General features: G+C 43.6%; 2 protein-coding genes across 2 annotated transcripts in view; one reads left to right on the top strand and one right to left on the bottom strand.

Moving 5' to 3' along the window:
• The first annotated feature begins 1,542 nt into the window (after window positions 1-1,542).
• Window positions 1,543-6,027, top strand: CAPSL (calcyphosine-like). Its single transcript, XM_010185249.1, has 4 exons — window positions 1,543-1,712; window positions 2,573-2,750; window positions 3,590-3,799; window positions 5,894-6,027. The coding sequence occupies exons 1-4, from the start codon at window positions 1,555-1,557 to the stop codon at window positions 5,993-5,995; spliced, it is 648 nt and encodes a 215-aa protein (XP_010183551.1). The 5' UTR covers window positions 1,543-1,554; the 3' UTR covers window positions 5,996-6,027.
• Window positions 6,028-16,137: 10,110 nt separating this feature from the next.
• Window positions 16,138-19,623, bottom strand: part of IL7R (interleukin 7 receptor) — a 15,196-nt gene continuing 11,710 nt past the window's right edge. The window contains exons 7-8 of the mRNA XM_010185247.1: window positions 18,019-18,094; window positions 16,138-16,641 (exon numbers count right to left, since the gene is read on the bottom strand). Of these exons, the coding sequence (XP_010183549.1) occupies window positions 16,138-16,641; window positions 18,019-18,094 (580 nt within the window). The remainder of the gene's footprint in view (window positions 16,642-18,018; window positions 18,095-19,623) is intronic.

The raw sequence follows: 19,623 nt of genomic DNA, 5'->3' as shown, positions 1-19,623 counted from the left end.
ATTATATAATGTAAATATAGTTTGCACTGTGTTTATGTAACCTCACTGTATTTTATAATCTTTCCAGCTAAACATCTCCCCTTAAGGACAGCCATTGTTTGCAGAAAACATTTTTGACTGCTGATCTCACATAGCTATAAGGACTTTATGGTCATTCATTAATGAGTTCCCAGAGGAACTTTGCTCACTCTGGCTGAAGCAAAAGCTGAAATAGTCTCTTTTCTACCACACTAGACTTCTGCAATAAGCTAGAACTGAAACCATTTGGGGGGAACAAAAACATTTTATTTTTATGTTTTTTCAAGCCCAGCTGGTGGTGTCTGAAGGAGTTGCAAAAGTCAAAACATGTGATATTACCAGCTGCCACAGCCAATGCTCTGTAGACAGGAGTGGAGAAGTTAAGATGAAACAGTTTAATTCTACATTTCTTTGAAGTTTTCTCTGACTCTTTCAATTCACACTGCTGCGTGCCCAATGACAATGAGATTGGAAGTGCCATGTGCACTAATTATGCCTTACAGGACAACCCATCTTCTTCATCTGTCCCCGTGAGCAGAGCCTTGAGGGCCCTCCAGGTGAGAACCATGCTGTAACTCAGCCCAGCCCTTCTGTGACTGTCTCACACCCAAGTTCTGCTATACTTTAAAGGCTGGAAAACATTCTGTGAGCCTTCATGATCTGCAGACCCAGCAGCCAGGCTAGGCCCAGCAGCCCTGAGCATGTGCCCAGGGGCCAGGATTCAACGTGACCCTAAAACACCAGTGTGGGCATGGGCAGCCTGGTGTTCTTAGCACTGAGCCCAAATAATCCCTGTGCGCAAAGGAGTGAACCTCTGCCAGCCCAGGCGTGCTTCTCTTCATGGTGTTATTGCAATGCTGCAAGTCCACGGGCTGGTTTTCCCACTTCTTATTCTACTGTCCTCTTCAGAGGGAAGTTGGAAAGCTCATGTGTTTGTTGGCACAGTCCTGACATCCTGGGGTGCTAAATGCTGTGCAGGTTTAAGAAATTAATTTGCTCTGCAGTTGTGTTAAAATTGCTTTAGATGTCATCTGTAGGTGAGGTCAGGTCTTGAGGCAATCACCAGACGAGCAATGGCAGAAAGCCCTGCTCGAGAGGATCAGGACTGCAGTGGAGTAAAAGCAAACATAACAAGAATGTCCTCACCCAGGACAGTTTTTGTTTTCACAGCTCTACCTGTGGGCAAATACTAACTGCAAACATGGCTAGGCTGAGGAGGTTCAGCAAGGCTGCGCTCTCCTGGCTGCGCCCACCAGTTTTCACCATGTCCACACAACATAGGCAGCAAATTCTTACTCACATGTTCATAGTTGCAGCTGGGTTATTCACACAGTCAGTGGCTGAGATCTCAGTTGGGATGGTGGCCCATATAGGCAATTTCCCCTTCTGATAAAAGAATATAAAAGAAAGGAAATAGAGGGTCAAAATGAGTCCTCATAAGGGATCTGTCAGCACTTTGCAAGTGAGGGATTTGGGATGCTCCATATACTAAGGCAGGTTTCATCACTCTGCTTTGTGCATGTGAATCCACAGTGTATGAGTGCTTTGGTCTTCCAGATGCCGGGCACAGCAAGGCATGATCGGGAGATGGCAATCCAGGCCAAAAGAAACCTGTCCAAAACCACCGACCCCGTAGAAAGACTTCGCCTGCAGTGTTTAGCCAGGGGGTCTGCAGGCATCAAAGGACTTGGCAGGTGAGTCTAAGAAGTCAGACCTGTTATTCAGCCTAATGGTTTTAGCTGCAAGAGGATCACAGGCTGAGGGTCCCTAAGCAGGGACCAAAACTGGAGTTGCACAGTTCAAATGCAAATGAAAAAACCCACAGAGTCTGGGCTTGGGGCTCCTGTGTTTTGGGAGACAGGACTGACCTGCTCACCTGTTGAAGGACAGAGGACCATGAATCCCTCAGAGGACAGTGCTTCCTTGAGACACAGAAGAACTCCTGTCAGGGAGGAAGAGGAAACATATATCTTTCTCTTTGATATTTTTTATAATTAAATCAAATGTCTGAATACAGAAGATTTCGTGCTTCCTTTCCTTGGGATGTGATTCCCATGTATGTTAACAAGTCTGTCAGCTGTCTAGTATATGAGGGGTGTTTAGTCTACTTCTACAGCTACCCTGAGAGTAGGATCACTGCACCTCTAGGAAAGGAGGGCTGTGTCACACTGTGAAAGCCCTCTTGGGCTCCATTAACCACAGCTGGATCCCAGATGACCAGCTGAAACTTCATCTACATGCCCAACGTTTAGAAGGCTCAATATATAATGAACAGGAAGACTCCTTCAGTTAAGGCAGCCTTCACCTCATTTAACTTCAGCTGTGTAATAGTCAGTCACCCAATCTAAGCAAGTCACGTCTGCTGTCAGTAGGAAAGGAGGGTTGCGTTTTCATTTTTTTCTTGTGGATTGTTTTTTTATTATGAATTTGTTTTTTTTCACAGAAGACTGAAAGGGGAAATGTTGTCTTAGTAGGGTGCCTCTGTGCTTTGGCACTGCGCTAAATTGCTCCAAGTTTTCCTTTGCATTCTCCTCAAATTGCACATTTTCCACAGAGTATTTCGGATTATGGATGATGACAACAGCAGGACTCTTGATTTCAAAGAGTTTGTGAAAGGATTAAATGATTATGCTATGATGATAGACAAGGAGGAAGCACAGGAGATTTTCCGGATATTTGATAAAGATGGCAGTGGAACAATTGATTTTGATGAATTTCTTGTTACACTGAGAGTAAGTATGGGATTTTGTGCTATTACTGCATTAAATGGAGAAAAAGCCTTGATTTGCTATTAGCTGAACACAAAACACAGCACTGTCATTCACTTTAGTAGCTAGCAAAATCTACAGCTGTATTTAAAAAGTCAGTAACTCTTGAGAAATTAAAGTATTCCATTTCCATCTGAAAATCACCCTGAAGAACCACTCTGTGGATAAGAGATCTCGGAACTCAACATGGTTCTGCAATTTTCTGGCAAGACGCAAGGCTTCTTGCAAATAGAAAACCATAGAGGAGTTGTAAATAAATGGTTGAGATTTTTTTTTTTTTTTAAGAATTAATTCCTACCTTGATTTAAGTACCTAAATTCCTGTAAGCAGTTCTGGGTACATGGTTCAGCCCATTAGTCTCACTTCTTTGTGAGACTAATTTTATGACACATCTCTTATTCATGTGAGCTAATCCAGTGGAGGCTTTCTCTGATCAACCACTGTGTAACTGATTTTGGTTGGAGACTCTTTGCTCTGCTGAAGTCTAAGCAATTAAGAAAGAAAAAAATAGTGCTTTTCTTGTCAGAAATATTTAAAATGGGTAGAGTAGAAATGTGTTCAGGTAGCATTTTCTCTCTTACTGTCCATTTACTGCTGTATTGATAGACAATGAATAGTCTTGATCAGAGTGCTTTTTGGTGATATATTGTCCTTCCTAGCTAATGCACAGCATAGATGTTCTTGCAGGATGTTGTCTCGAGTGCCATGACCTAGGTTTACTGTTAACAACAACAGTTACTTGAATCTCGAACTGGGCATATAGTTGGCAGAAATAAAATGAACCCGTTCATATTTCATTACAGCCTCCCATGTCAAAAGCAAGAAAAGAGATCATTATGCAGGCGTTTAGGAAGTTAGATAAAACTGGAGATGGTGTCATAACAATTGAAGACTTAAAGGGGGTGTATAATGCAAAGCATCATCCCAAATACCAAAATGGAGACTGGACAGAAGATCAAGTTTTTCGGGCCTTTCTGGATAATTTTGATTCACCTTATGACAAAGATGGGAAGGTAAGCGAAACACATAATGTCAAGCCGTCTGACTCAGCATTTGACTTAACTTACTAAATGTGAGAGTAATCCCAGTACCAAACACGCATTTGCATCACATTTATGTGAGGCTGTATAATGGATGCATGACCTCAGTGTTGGACTGTTGGTGCAGCTTGCTCACGCATTTGGAGGCAAAGGGGTTCTGTAGGCAGTGCAAAGGTAGACGTGAGATTGCATTTGCAGACTTGTAGCCTTAATGCTCTATCTACTTCCATAGGTTACTCTTAAGTACCTATTCAAACTAATCCACACGATTGCTGATTTTCAAGATCCACATAAATTGAAGGATTGTTCAGGGTGTAGGAGAATAAATGCCAGGATCCAGTTCAAAAGCATGTTCCGTAATACGTAAAATACTTTACAGCTAGTGCTTCTCTAGTGTGTATAATTGCTGAAACCCTCAGCTTTGAAATCAGTTTGTCACAGAGAGAGATTTATCCACAGTAAATTGTAGGGAGGTTAGGCTTAGGGATGGGGCCTACCACCAGCTGTGTGGCCTGAGGAACAGAAGTCTGGGGCAGGGCTGGGAGGCCTTCTTGTCCTCCACCATAACTCACCAATGCAGGTGCAAAGCCTGGGCACCCTCTGTGATGGACTTCTCGTTCATCTGCTTCGTAACCATCTCCAACCCAGGCAAACTTAGTTTTTCCTCTTTATGCATCTGTAAGTTTCTTTGGTCCCAACTTACACATGTCTGACTGACTAAGAGCAATCACTGATCTCTGCAGTTCACATGGTGATATTCTTTGTTCAAGCTAGATGAAGTTTCCTCAGCACTTTGTACGATGTCTCTACCACTTCGCACTGCTGAGTTGCATCTGGGTTTTCATGGTTGCACTATACTGGTGACCCCTTTGCATCTAAAGGCTGGCTACTACACCCAGATCCTACCCTCGCTTTATTTCCAACAGGCAGGCTCAGTTTGCAGGGAGGTGATGGGCATGACTTTGCACTCAGTAGAACTGAATTCCATCCCTTTTTCTCTTGTGTCATCCTCAGAGACACTGGTTGCATGAGTTGTCCCCTTCCTTCTCTGCAGCAGTAGTGATGTCTAGCAAACCTCAAATGAAATGTTCCTGCTTTTTGTGCTGAGGTCATACACAAATACGTTAAGTTAGTCCCTAAAATGATCCCTGGCATGTTCAGGGCCTTGTACCTTGTAAATGCTGCAGAGTTTGAGGTTACAGAAAAGTTACTCTGAGCATCCACCTCCTGTTCAGCAATCCTGACATTAGCACTTTCTTCTGAGAACTGTGACATTCTTGCACTGAATCAGAGGTCACAAATGACACTGATATGAGCTGAACACCTAAAATATTTCAGCAGAAATGCTTCAAGGCTAAGCATCTTCTGGAAAGGTGCTCTGCACCATGATCTTGCCAGATGCACTTTTTACTTAGCTCTCGGATGCACAACGCAGGAGAAGCAAATATTTTTCTTTGTGATATTTTATTCAAAGAATGAACTAAATGGTTCAAGAATTGAGGCATCACAAGATACATGTACTCTTTATGTCTGCTGTTGGTTTGGGTTTTATTTAATGGTAATTTTTAAACCAATCCACCTCAAAATACCATGAAAGATACTCAACATAAAATTGAAAGAATGTTTGCTTCTTTAAGTGAAACCTGTTTAGAGCAATGATGTTTTCTCTCTAGTGAGTCTCTGAGTTGAAGCAGAAACCTCATCCGCTTTTATTAATGATAATTCAAAGAAACAGATTATACCATCCCTGGAAAAAAATGCATTGAAACTTCTGTCTTCTTGGGCAGCTCTGGTTTTAACTTCATTTCCTGGTAAGCTTAATTTAACTCTGAACACTTCATTTCCATACAAGTGTTCCTGGAGGACAAGAGCTCTTATTTCCAGCAAAGAAGTGATCTTACACAAATTTTCAGTGTCTTTATTCTTCCTGTTGGATTACTTTTTGCTAGCAACAACATGAAATAGCAGATGTTAGGTTTCACTTAGAGTCTTGCCAATGTGTATTTTTACTAACAGTATTTAAAAAAATGAAGGTTCATTTTCCTGTTTTAAATTCTTTTGTCTCAGGTCACAACAGAGGAATTCATGAACTACTATGCAGGAGTCAGTGCTTCAATAGACACAGATGTCTATTTTATCATCATGATGAAGAACGCTTGGAAACTTTGATCATATGATTAAAGAAGCAAGACTTTATTTCCACCTTCTGTAGGTTCCCATGATTAAGTGTATGCACAACAACATGCTCATTTTCCATAATAACAGCTTCCAATAACTGTGCCAATTACAGTCCGTCTGCAGAAATAATTCCCAGATGCTTCATTAGGCTCAGCCTCAGGGGATTGAAGCATAATCAGAGAGCACATCTGGCATGCAGCCACTCTGCAGATCTGTCCCTTTTCTTCCTCCATCCCTGCCATGTCTTTTCTTTTCTGAGAAAAGCTGCTTTTTTCTTCTCAGATATCTGCAGTAGGTCCCTGTGGCTCCTAAACATATCCCCTCCCACAGCATTAGATACAGCTCTGTCTGACAAAAGATGCAAGAAGAGGAAATCTAAATATCCTGGAAGAGTGGTGGTCTGGGGCAGACTGTTATAGACACGAGGAAGCTTGAACCAGGAGGGTCACGTAGCCCTCTCACCTGTAGCGCTGCACCATCTCTTGGGTTCTTGGGTCTCACCTGTGGGATGGAGCAGCCTCAGCTGCTGGGACCATGTGAGTTCCCAGTGCCAGGAGGCTGGAGAGGGAGAAACAAATCAAGAAGGGAAGACATGGAACAGAATAAATGCAAACCCCTGTTTTCTCCATGGCTTACCACTCAGCATTCAAGCATCTTTCCTGTGTGTGCCTTGTTTCAAACCTTGCTTAGAGCTTCCTCCCCACCTTTGTTTTCTTTATTTTGGTACTGTGAGATCATGTCACTAATATTTTTCTTTAAAGGGCCTATGTGTGTTATAGTACCTTCTTCTCACTGTTCTTGGAACATTGACCAGCCTAGTAGCCATTGCCTGTACACACTGACACCGAAAGCTGCTTACTGCTTTTTATATTTATACTGGTTTATGAACAAGCTATGACTTCAGGGAACTTTCTGTGAACTCAAGAACTTGCAATTTTCATATCTCATTATCTTCTGTTTCTGATGCTGAAAAAAGGATGGGAACTTGCCCTCCTGGTCACACCAATGAGACTGTCTCAGCTCTGAGGACTTCTGTACTTTTCCCAGAGTAGGGAAATGGTCTACAATGGAAACTATTAAAAAAAAAAAGGAAGGGGGAGGGAAATGTTGTCTAATTATTCCTGCCTTAATTCCTTTCATTGTCTTCTTTTTGTTCGTTTGCAACACCTTGCTGCTCTCCCAGACTGAGTTGCTGCTGACATAGCAGAGAATAAATGGCTTGTGCACGGCAGTATTTGCTCCATTTCAGGTTGGCAGATGGCTAAAAGCCGTTCAGGCTTACAGACTGGGCTTTCAAAAGAGCTTGGCTGATGAAACCTTAGCTCTTAGCCCAGACTGCTGACAGTTCAAACACTGAAGTCCTGAGTGCTTCCTGCCCTGGTCCTGTGCAAACTCCCCTGGTGTTTTCTCCAGCCATGGCCTCAGTACAAGCAATAGCTGCTTGCAAATCCTTCGTAAAGACTGTGCAAATTCAATTATTTTCTTTGACCAGCAAGCCTCCACAGCTTGCATACTGGCTGATGCTGGAAGCTGGTGGAGAGAGTCTCTTTATGGTTGCCATTGATCATAAGAGGAGCCTTTACTTACTGCAGTGCTACTGAAGTGCCAACATATCTTATATGTAAAACAAACTTACTGTGCTATCAAACAGACTGTACATGTCCTGGCAGCTTGAGCACAATCCATTTATTTCTCATTTATTAATTGGCTCCACAGCAGCATGTCATGTTATCTGTCGTCTGTGTTTCAAATAAAAAGAAAGTAAAGTGAATGGACTGTTGGAATCACAAAATGAAAAAAACTATTTCCTTCTGACATGCTATCTCATGTCCTCAGACTCTGCAGTGATCTGTTGTGCTGACGTTTAATCGAGTGCAAGTTGTAATCTGAATAACTGCGGTCACTTTGTCTTTTCAGTGCTAATACTTTCTGACTTTACTTACTCCCAAGTGCAATATACCTTTTCAGAAGAAGGAAGCGCTAAAAGCAACTATGCTTTTATAAAACCAGCAGGAGCTTTGTCAGTAGCCTCCAGGAGCCTTAGCTGGAGCCTGTGATGGCTGGGGAAAGCTCAGTGCTCCAGGGTAAGGTCTCTGCACTAACGGGGTTTTGTGTGAGGACCTGAGGGATGGAGCCAGGAGAGCTCAAATCCTCTCATCCTGGTGGAGAGGGGTCAATGCTCACCCTGCAGGTGGGACCTGCAGCCAATGCACCCCCAGCACACTCAGGGCAGCTCCTTGTGCGACCTCGTGGCTCGTTGGATGCGTTTCTCTGTGTCAGGAGGACGTTTTTCACAATGCAGTCATTTTGGAATTTGTACAGAGCCCATTTCCAAGGGCTGGCTTCAGGTTCCTTCAAAGTCAGTGGCAAGGTTTCCTTCCTGTGGGAACAGAGCTGCTCCTGGAGCAATCTGAATAAAAAAACTGGTAACTACAGAAAAGGTACATTGCTTTCAGGAAAAAGAAATAATCTGGAAAAGACTAGAGTGTGATTTTTCACTTGTAATCAGATGCTGTAAATCGCAAATTGGAATCTGTACTGTAAGAAATGTCATTTGATTAATAAGTGTGCAAATTCATTGAACAAACACAGGCATTGCATTGACTGCGGAGGAGAAAAATCTCTACTAGGAGAGAGGCAGCCATAATGACACACTGAGCACACATGCCTGGGGTTAGCTGGAAGTGCTTTGCAGAGGCTAAAGGCAACTTAAAGGGATTTGAACCTGACATGAAGGAATATCAGGGCTAGCATTGGGTGCCCACAGCTGCCCCTTAGCACTTCACTGTCCCTGTCTGCTGGGGCTGCTGCACTGCAATCTGAGAGAGCTGAAAACGAAGCTCAAGCACCCATGTTCAGCTGCAGGCTGCGGTGTGCTGGTTACAGACCCAGCAGATGCTGGAGATAGATGGTGATGCAGGCTGTCCTGCCAGTCTGTGGTTGCACAGCACACACAGCAGATACTGGAAGATAGGTGGCAATGCACGCGATCGTATCTGGCGCTAGCATCAAGATTGTCAGATCTTGGTTGGTGCTTCGTGTTCGAAGCACTATTTCTTCTTTCTGATTGTGCAACAGATGCTAAACAGGATGGCATAAACCATAGGAACATCTGAGTCTGCAGAGCTGTGGGCCAATACCAGAAGTGAAGGTTTTGCCTGCACCCTGTGGCACAACACCTTGTCAAGGCTCTGCGTTCCCTGCCAGGCAGCACGGGTGCTTGCTCCAAAAATGCTGGTGGAGCCCTGTGGTCCCTCATACTGGGAAAAGCCTCCCTTATACCTCCCCCAGAAATCTGCCCCCACTCACTACCCCCACCTGAGCCATCAGAGCATCTCTGTGACATCCTCCCACCCTGAAAGAGCACAAGGCATTGAGGCAGAGAGGCAAGGGACAGACTTTCCCTCCAGCATATTTCCTGGTGAAAGGGAGCACTACAGCAGCATCCTTCACTGAATTTTGGTTTTGCCCCTTGTGTGCTTTAGTCACTTCATGTATTTGGCCTGGAGAGGAAATGTTTGACTTGATATGGTTCAGAATTATTATTTATCTCACACTCTCTCCTGCAGCATAAGTTTCTGGTTCAAGGAACTGAGCCTTAACACAAGCCCCACACACTGACAAGTATTCTTGACATAAGACAACAAGGTATATTCAGTGATCTGATTAATTTTGTTGGCTTCCTGGCACAAAGCTCTGTTGGCAGAAGCAGATGGAAGTAGCTGAGGTTTTTGCAGATGAAACCACCTGTGCACATTGCTGTGTAAAAGCTGAATTGCCTTCACGTAGCAGCCTTTACCCAGCTCTGCCTCAAACTCCCACAGACGCATGGGCAGAGCTGAGCTTTGCCATCCTGGACCCAGGCTCATGGCCTCTTCTGTCACCAGCAGGCAGATGGAGCAGGCCTGGTGGTTTTTGGTTATTTTTGCCTTCCAGCCCCTGTCCTCCACACCAGGAACAGCGGCAGCAGAACCCTCAGCTTCCCCTGTTAAAACAGGTAACGTCAACAGCAACCCACTGCTGCTGGCAGCTGCCTACTTTCTACGACTTTCGCTGTGATTATAGCCCATATGGTTTCTCTAGAAATCCTTTCTCACAGCCAGCTCAGGAGGAAGGGGTGAGCAGAAAGCAGGTTTCTGACTGGGATGTCCTTAACGCCAAGTCCTCAGGTGGCTGGGAGCAGCGTTGGCATTTGAAGCAGCCCCAGGCTGTGCTTGATTGCCCCACTTGAGTTTGAAGTCTCCTTGATTTCAAAGCAAACACTGGTTTTGGCTCTAGCACCTCTTCGACTCACCCTAACAGAGGCTGCAGGAGGTGAGAGCACTGCACAATGCAAAATCTTGAGCTGACCCCAGGTATGGCAGCGCCATCTCTGCCAAAACCTGGAGCCAGGCTCCCTCCCAGCTTTCAACATTGCCATTGATCCCAATGGGAGCTGCAACTGGAGAATGGGGATGGGATCCAGAATTTGTTTAACATCTTGGCAAGTAGGAAAAATGAGAAAGAAAGGAAGTGCAATGTTTTGTGGAAGTTAACTCAAGCCTGGTTTTCTGTGGAGAAGCAGAGGTTGTGGTAATGTATCAGCAGTGTTTATTTTCCAGGGATAAATCTGTTCTTTTTCCATTGAAAACGTGACATTTTTGCCAGAACTTGCAATATTTTTTTTTTACTTTCAACTGATACATTAGCATTCAAAATTTACTGACTTTTTTAGCTTATGTACATTTTCTGGAAAACAAAACAAAACAAAAAAACAGAATACCTTAGAGAAGCGCTGACTTTGTGGCATAGATTTATTCCTTTAGACATTTCCTCCAATGTATTTCTTCTTTGTTTGTCATTTTTTATTGCTTGGGTAACCTCTAGGGCTTTTCACATTGACCTAGTGATGATGCTAATGTTGGACTAATGTAATCTCATGACAACATCTAAGTTGTGCGGTCACTAACCAGAATAATGTTTTTTGCATTCATTTTGCTCTGCCTCCAAATGCAAGAAGCTCAATCCATTGACTTCAGTGTCATTAGACCAAATGCTGTGTGAAAGCTTGCAGCAGCAACACATCCTAGTGCCAGATTAGGACATTCTGACCTAGAAATCAGACTTTTCTGGAAGATGCTAAAGAATTATTTGCAAAATATGGGGATATGTTGCATGAACATCTTGCTTTGGGCCACTGTATGTAGTAATCTCACATTATAAACTCTGTTTTCTCATTCTTAGGTTACAAAAGATGAATTTTTGGACTACTACTCTGGAGTTAGTGCTTCAGTGGACAGTGATGCTTACTTCATTTTAATGATGAAGAAATCCTGGAAACTCTGACTTTTGTTTTCATTTGCCTCAGCTTCTTTGGGACCAGAGACTATAAAGAAATGAAACACTGCTGAGTTTGTTGCAGGTTTGATTTTTTCCCCAGTTCCTCTTTGGGGGCTGTTTCAGAGCTGAGTGATTTGGTGGCACTAGCACATGTCCCAGTGCTGGACTCTGACATGTGGCTTCACGCTTCAACAGGTGGCGCTTAAAAGCCAAGCAATAGCCAGAATTACAGAAATCTAAAGCTGCCGAGTGAGCAAAGGGACAATGCAGTCTGTATAAATCAGCTGTTGCCTTTCCTAGCATCATCAGTCGCTTTCTTGTGTGCCTGTACACTAGGCTTGTTTTGCCAATGTTGTTACACATGGGAGTACTAGTTTGGGAGGCTTCATTACCACAGTAATAAGGAATACTTTGATGCTGAAATAATTCTTCAGAGAGATGGCAAGTCTCCTTTACATTATATTTTTAGCTGGTTTTAAAGAATAGCTTCAGAAACCTACAACTAAAGTGATCACTAGCTTGAGCCAAAAGCATAGTGACTACAGACCTACTGCTGTTCTCCCCAGGGCTGCAGCACAGCAATATTGCTGCATAAATATAGGCCTTCAAGTCAATAAACACTTTTGCTGAGAAGCGTAGAGGGAGCTGAGCTGTCCTGCAGAAATCTTCTGCCAGCATCAACAGGTCCTTTGCTGGCAGAAGGGATGGTGTCATGGTCAGCTTGTGCCTGCCTAAAACTGCCCTGAATTCAGCCACGTGTCCCTGTGGCAGCGGTGGCCAGGTCACTCCTTCACCATTTATTTCATGGCCCAGACTTTACTACATATCGCAAGCATTTAAACATCCATTCGTCCTGGCAAAAACTCCTGGCAGAGTTGCTCTGCCTCTCTATGTTTTGCCAGGTCTTCTGCCACTTCACTGGCACATACAGCATCTCTGTGTGTCTTATCATCCTGTCTAATGAACATGCACAAGAGGAGGAGATTTGGTAAACAAACTAATAAAATCAGCAAGGGACAAGTACCACCTTGGGAGGCAGTTAAATCTTTTCTGCGTCATTAAAATCAGGCTGTGACTCAGCATTATAGCTGACAAAATACCTACTTTATTTCATGGATTAGTGTTTGTGTGCCGCTAGGAGATGTTTGCATAGTGCAGATGAGCTGCACATAGATGAGGGGATAAACAAAGATGGGAGATGGGCTATGTTTTACCAATAGTTCTGGAGAGACAGGAGGAGCCTGGCTGGTAGGTGCAGAGAGAGGAGCAGCTGCCAGCCATGGTGTCCTAAAGCAGCTGCACATCAGCCAGGGTCACCAAGCTCTTTGTGTGCGCAGCTGAGTATGAGCACAGGAGGCAGAAAGTGTGGAGGAGGAAAGAAAAGAAGGTGCATGGAGTATGTGAACACCAAGCTATATGCTTGTCTGGATCTTGAGTCAGACAGGAATATGCTGACAGCTGTGGGGGAAACTGTATTGTGAAATAAGGAAACCACTCTGTCCTGACCCAGCAAAGTGATGTCAAGTTACAGCTGTGACTGTGTCTTCATATAAGTACTATACATCTAAAAGCTGGCCATGGACCAGAAGTGCTTGTGATGCTTCTTGCTTTGATACCTATTTGGATTTCTTTTTTCTAAAAGGAAGCTGAAAGTTGTTATATCTATATATACCCATCAAATTCGTGTTTATGTCTATAAAATCACATATGGTATTCAGGAACGCTGAAACTATGACCACTGAAATGTTGGTACTCAGCACGTGCAAAACAGTCAGGGACCAATTTTTCCTAAAGATGTAGCTCCCACAGTTCAGGCCATGTTGTCAAAGCTGAAGGAGACTGTTAGCCTCTGCGTGCCTCTGAGCAACCTAATCCCCAAAGAAAGTTACCTGAGAGGAGCTTAGCACTTGTGAAAAATCAACCTAACAGGACTTGACTGAGCACCACCATAAAGACCAAATTGTTGGCATTGGTTTGGCAGTTGCTAGGTGTGGTTCAATGAACATTTCATGGCCGTTTCTGGGATCCAGGGTCCTTCAGAAACCTTAATGCCAACCTTTAACCCCCCTCAATTTGGCTGTGCTTGCCACTGCTCTCCTGGAAATATGCTTTTCTGGACAGGCTTCATCATACACCCAGCTGCACACCTGGAATGAAGTAACCTGCGTCTGGCATGAGTTAGCATATATCCTCCACTAAGAAAAGCTACAGGGGGATGGCTGCTGCCTCTCTGTTTTCTGGGTGAGGGGGGCTGGGTTGGCAACTGGAGCCAGGACGAACAAAGTTGTGCCCAGCCCAGAACACAGGAACTGGAGCTACAGAGAGGCTTCTGTGGCTCACAGGGTGGTGGCAATAGAGGCAGGACGATGCTTGCTGTTACCCTGCAGTGCTTTTGGGCCTCTAAGCTGTCTGGAATTATTTGAGATTTGAGCTGCCTGCAGCTTGGTAGGGCACCTGGAGTTACCCTAATTTCAGTGAGAGCAGAGTAAGCCCTGTCCTGATAAATGTATATTAGAAGGCTGAATTAGAGCAGCGTAAATAAGTCATGCAAAGAGTCATGTCCTTTTAATATAGTAAAACATTATAAAACTAAAGTTACATGTCACCTAATTAAATAAGTCACAGAAAATAGAATGAATGTTTAGATATTAGCAGCTATGCAAAAATATGACTACTACATAGGATAAATATAACTATTTCAGAGTGATTAAAGGAAATATACATCATGTTTCTACTACTTTTCCCATATTAAAGAGTAATATATCTTTCTGGACAATCAGAAGGACTAAAACACATGGGTACCTTGCTGCTTAAATAGTGCAAATAGACATTTGTGATGTCCCTTTTAATCCTTAAAAATAAGTTTATGAGTTTGAAACAAGGATAGCACATACCATACAGGATTTTTCTCATGTGCTTTTGCTTCTTCCCTAGTTCCCTTTTTGCTTGTCACTGTGTTACTGGGAGATGATATCTTTCCAGCAGTCTGTCTGCATCTACAATTGCACTGTACGAATCAGCACAGTATGAGCATTACCAGCAGGTCTTTAAAAAAAACAACCAAGCATTATAAAGCAAATGACCATGCAGGGCTTTCATCTTTCTTCTATTGCAATAATCAGTGCTTCATTTGGTCAGAAACAGCAATAAAAACGGTTCTGTGAAATGTCACTGGAATGCCTTAAGCCAAATCCTTGTCCCCTTTGCGTGCAGGGACCATAATGTTATCCCCATTTGAAGGTTCCATTGCCGTCAGGTGGAGCTGGAGAAGGTGGACTGCTCTCCTGGGAGTGCTGTTTTTCTCCAGTGCACTGTGTCAAATATAACTACATCTCAGTAGTTATTACCAGTCAGAACAAATTCGAGCAGCTCTGAGGGCTCTTTTTACCATTAGACTCTGGGAACTCAAATATATTTTGGTAAAGGAGAATTTCAACCAGCTGGAGGAACTGAGACTGCAGGGTGAGGTGAACCCCAGCCTCAGAGAGCAGCGAAGTGGCTTGGGCTTCCCGTGGGCACGCTGCACGTTTCATGCAGCCACGTGGCTGTAGCAGCTTTGTCTCCAAGTTTGAGTTCTGTGGTGTGCAGCGTCCCAGAGGGATGGTGACGTGGCTTGGCCACCTCTGCATAGCAGCAGATGGGGATCCCCTTGGAGCTGGGCATGGAGCCCAGGGAAAGGCGAACGGGAAGGGTCAGGGTGCCTTCCTCAATCATAATGCAAAATAATAATAATAAATGGTATCTCCAGGTGATTTACAGGGTACTTTTATAAAAATTATAGGTCTTCTGGTCACTGGTACGTTTGATAACACTCCATTCATCTTCCCAGGTCAGATGTCACATAAGAAAATCACCTGGCCAAATCCAAAGTGTTTTCATGCAGCCACAGATATTGGGAATAATGCTAATAAACAAACATTGTCCGCTCAGGGCTTCTGTCCTGGAAAGCACTGGTATGCTGTGCTAATGCTTGCACAAGAGCTGCAGGGAAAGACAGCATCATGCATTTTACAGCCCCAATTCAGTTTATAGAAAGAGATGAGACTTTGCTTTTCATTGATTTTGTTTTTTTCTTAGCTAAACATTGCTAGTACATGAAATGCTAAAGATACACTATAAGTACCCGAATCGTCTCCAGGACAGATCTTTACCACCAGCAAGAAGTAGTAGTATGTAGGGTTTAGCTTTGTTTTAATATGTCTCTCTCAACAAAAACCATCTTCCTAAAGTGAGCCCCTTTTCCTGTGGGCTCAGCAAACTCCCTTTGCAGTGACCAAGCACCTGAATCCCCAGGCAACTAATGCTTGATTAGCAACTCTCATTTACTGTTGTTTTGCAAACTCGTGGACTTCTGCTGACTGCAGAGGATTTACTCTTGAACTACTGCTGTTTAAAAGATATTGGATTCTATTTAACTTGAATTCGTTGCCGTATTTCTTGCTTAGGCATTAATAAGACCTTAACTCTGCAACCAAGAAGTTAACAGAAGAGTTCATTAACTTTTATAAGACATGCTGTGATCCTCAGCTAGGAGTGCGGTGTCATTGCTCTGGATTAATCAGATCTGCAGATTAAAGTCAGGTTGAATTAAATTTCATTTCTGCTACAGTGGAGATTGCCGGTGTGCTGGGAGCTGAGCGTAGGCCACTTATCAGTGAAACGTGGGAGAAGCTACTTCCTTACCAGTATGGCATTGCTCTGTGAGCAGGTTTTGCTGTGGAGGTGGGGGCCCACTGACACAGGACGTGGGAAGACAAAACAGAAAGCATCAATGTGTTAGAGGAAAAAATGCCACGCTGTCATTCCTGTAAGGTTTACTGGTTTTTGTAGAAGCTGGACATGGTGACGTAGGCTTCCTCGTTATTTGGTGACTGCATTTCACTGGTGGGCGGTGTCTGGGAGATGGTGTCACCACTGAGGGGCTCTGATACAGGCTGGCCAGAGGGATCCAAGGGAGGAGTGGAGGAAAGGCTGGGACCATTGTTGCACAGGGACTCCCTGTTGCTTTGGCACACCTCGTACGTGCTGGAGCCATGGTTTGCTTCGGTGGCTGCAGCATGGCTGGTGCCCAGGAGGCTGTGCAGGGCTTCAGCTGGCCAGATTCCTCCATAAGTCACGGATGGGTTTAGGTCGCTTTTGTCCGTCTTTGCAGGCATTGTCTTCATGTCTGATCCACTCCTAAATTTTTCAGGAAGGCTTGGCTCTGGAGGAGTTGGTTGCTGCAGGAAATGTTCCAGTTCAGCTTTTGCTCGAATGCCATCCACTTTATGGATATGAACGTAACCAAAACTCTCTGGGTTAAAGCTTATATCAAAATTCTGTGTGACAAAGGGTACAATACAGTCAGTTAGAGGTTGGTATTAGCTTAACAGAAAAGGTACATAGCTAGTAAATTTTATTTTAGAAGGATATTATTTCTATAACTCTGAAAGTAACCCTAGTCAGGTTGAACAGTAGGTTAACACAGAATAAGCTATCACATGGCTTAAAATCCTTTTCCATATTAATCTGAATCTATCAATTGGCCTCCTGCAGGCAGCACCACTGGAGAGTATTTTGTGCTCTACAATGTGGTGGGAACTGGTGTTTCATAGACTTTTCTGAGCAACGAATCTACTGCACACCTGCCGTTTCACAGGAATGAGTGTGGTGACCCAGGCAGTTCCTTTCAGTTTTACCTTCCTAATTTAGCAGTGGGGGAAGTAAAAGTTTGCCACAGCTTCCTGAAACACATTAGGAATACCTGCACTGGGGAGCCCAGGTAATGGGAGAGTTGTCTCAGACCTCTGGTTAAATTAAGAACATGCTAATAATGTACCAACTGGAGAGAACAGGACTGATGAGTTTCTTAGTGGACAAATGCACTAGACACAGTCTTAAGGCAATGGCTTAATTCTACACTTTACAGTTTCTAACATTTGTCCATCTGGCTTTTATCTGGCAGAGTAATTTATGTATGAGTTCATGTATATATATGTGAGCAATTCTGCTGGCCATGTGAGGGGACATGGATGTCACCAGGGATGTTTGCAAAGTGTCCCCATCCAGCCCCATGATCACAGTATCATTACCAGAGCATCTCGGTTGGAAAGGTCCTCTGGAGTCCAACTGGTCCAACCCTCTGCCAGAAACAGGACCTGGACTGGACTATCCAAGACCCTGTCAAGCTTGAATGTTTCTAGCATGGGAAAACCTGCCTCTTCTCTGGGCAACCTTCTCAATGTTTAATTGTTCTCACAGAACAGGACTTTTTCCTTATATCCAGATGAAGGTTGTTGTGAAGCAGCACATGCCGGTTGCCTCTGGTTCTGTCATCATGCAGCCTTGTGCAGACAGTACCTCCACCTTCCCTCTACCTGCCCTTTAGGTATTGGAGGGTTGTGATTAGTACTCCCCTCCTCAAGCTTCCTCTTTTCTATAAACAAACTCAGTTCCTTCAACCTTTCTTCATATATCAAATTCTCCAGCCCTTTGCAGTTACTTTGCACAAGTCAAAGCTCAGGCACTAGTTGGATTGTCTTTTATTTCCGTGCCCTTCAGTAGCATCTACCTGTGCAAATGTGGGCTCTCTTCAGTGAAAGAAGACTAATTTCAGAAAGATTTCCCACTTTATGCAGCACGTACTGTCTGTCGTGAGAGTTAGTTTTCTTTTCAATAGTCTATACACAGGTAAAAATGACAGCAGAAGTACATACATTTTTTGGCTTCTTGCACAGTTGCTCCAGCGTCTTTTTGTGATCAGGAAGGTTTGGCCACACAGCAGGCTTGATCCTGAAACAGCAACAATAAAGAAAAAGGGGTTCAACAACAGGAAAAGGAGGACATGTTGAGGTATCAGAGGTTCACATTGCATCAGTTGTACTAATTCTTGCAAAGCTTTAGGGCTGGCTTACATTACCAAGAATAACAGCAGAGAAATCTCAGAATAAAACAAAGACAGGAGGAGAAGAGGAGTTGTAAAGGTTGCCAAATAGTCATTGTTCTTTTGAGTGCAGAAATTGTCACAGTTAGAGGAAGACTCCTCACCAAGCAGTGGAAAAGCAGCAAATTATGCATCTAGCTGTGCTAAATGGGTTTTGCATGATGAAAACAATTTCTGCAAGTGAAAAAAGATGCTGTGGTTAAAGTGCAAATTTGCTTGTATTTGCCTCTGCATGCTTATATTAGTCAAAGAATGGCATATTGTCCTACTTCTTGGCTAGCTATCTCTGTTGCAGATATCTGTACTGTAGCCTTGTCCCACAGGTCTCATTTTACTGCCTTAATTAGCAAAGTTATTGTGTTGTGCTGCTGGAAACCCTCAGCTATGATGCATCTAGAGAATATTAGCTGACTGACATTCCATGTTGCAGTAACATAAATACAGCTATAGATGTATATGAATCTGTATTTTGTTTTATGTGTTTTATGTGTATGTGTATATTTGGATATATATACACACATGTATAAAACCCTCTCCTTTTTGAAAGGGAAATCTCTGTTTTCAAAAGGTTCCACCACCTAAAAGCTTTATTTTCAGCAGTTTTATGTACACAGAACTTGTGACGAAGTTACAGAACTGCAAATGCTTGGCAACAGTAAAAAGCAAGAGCTAGAAATCTCAAGTCACATCTACACTTGCAAATAAAACAGCACCAGGGAGCATTCCCTGACAGATGAACCAAGTGTCTAAAATGTTTCATTATTAAAATTGCCCTTGGCATGGCTTCATTGGAGTCAACTAGCACATTTCCAGGCAATCTCCAGGTATAATTTAGGAGCTGGCACTGTCCAAATGTTGTCCTCAAAAAGCAGCCATTCACAAGCAGCCTTCTCTCTGGATGTCAGTGGAGCTGGATGCCACCGATGGGCTGCTCTGAATGCCACTGAAGAGCCATGGGCTTCCTGCCTTGCGAGGGGTTCATCTCCTAAGGTTGAACTTGGCACTCTTTCACTTCAGGTGCTGGTTTTGCTAGATTATGTACATATCTGTACATTTACTTAAACTTGTCAGCTAACAATCTATTCTATATGAGTGTATATAGTACTGTACTTAAAAATATGTTTGCAGCTGTCTGTTTACTGCTGTGTAGCCAATACATGAGAAAAAGCAAAGGCAGACAAAGGACTGCCTCTCTAGTGAATGTACCTCTGGTCCCACCTCTGCTGTGACTGCTTTGGTGGGGGATGTAGAGCCTACTTTTGGCCCATGGCTGGATGTGGAACCATGGCTGATGCCATCAAGCCCTTGTTGCAGAGAGCTCTGCCTTGCTGCTTCCGAAAGTGCTGCAGAGCAAACAACCTGCTGACTCAGCCTATGA

Source organism: Mesitornis unicolor, unplaced genomic scaffold (assembly GCF_000695765.1).
Source record: "Mesitornis unicolor isolate BGI_N332 unplaced genomic scaffold, ASM69576v1 scaffold34475, whole genome shotgun sequence".
Lineage (NCBI taxonomy): Eukaryota > Metazoa > Chordata > Aves > Mesitornithiformes > Mesitornithidae > Mesitornis > Mesitornis unicolor.
This window is presented reverse-complemented; position numbering and strand designations above follow the sequence as displayed.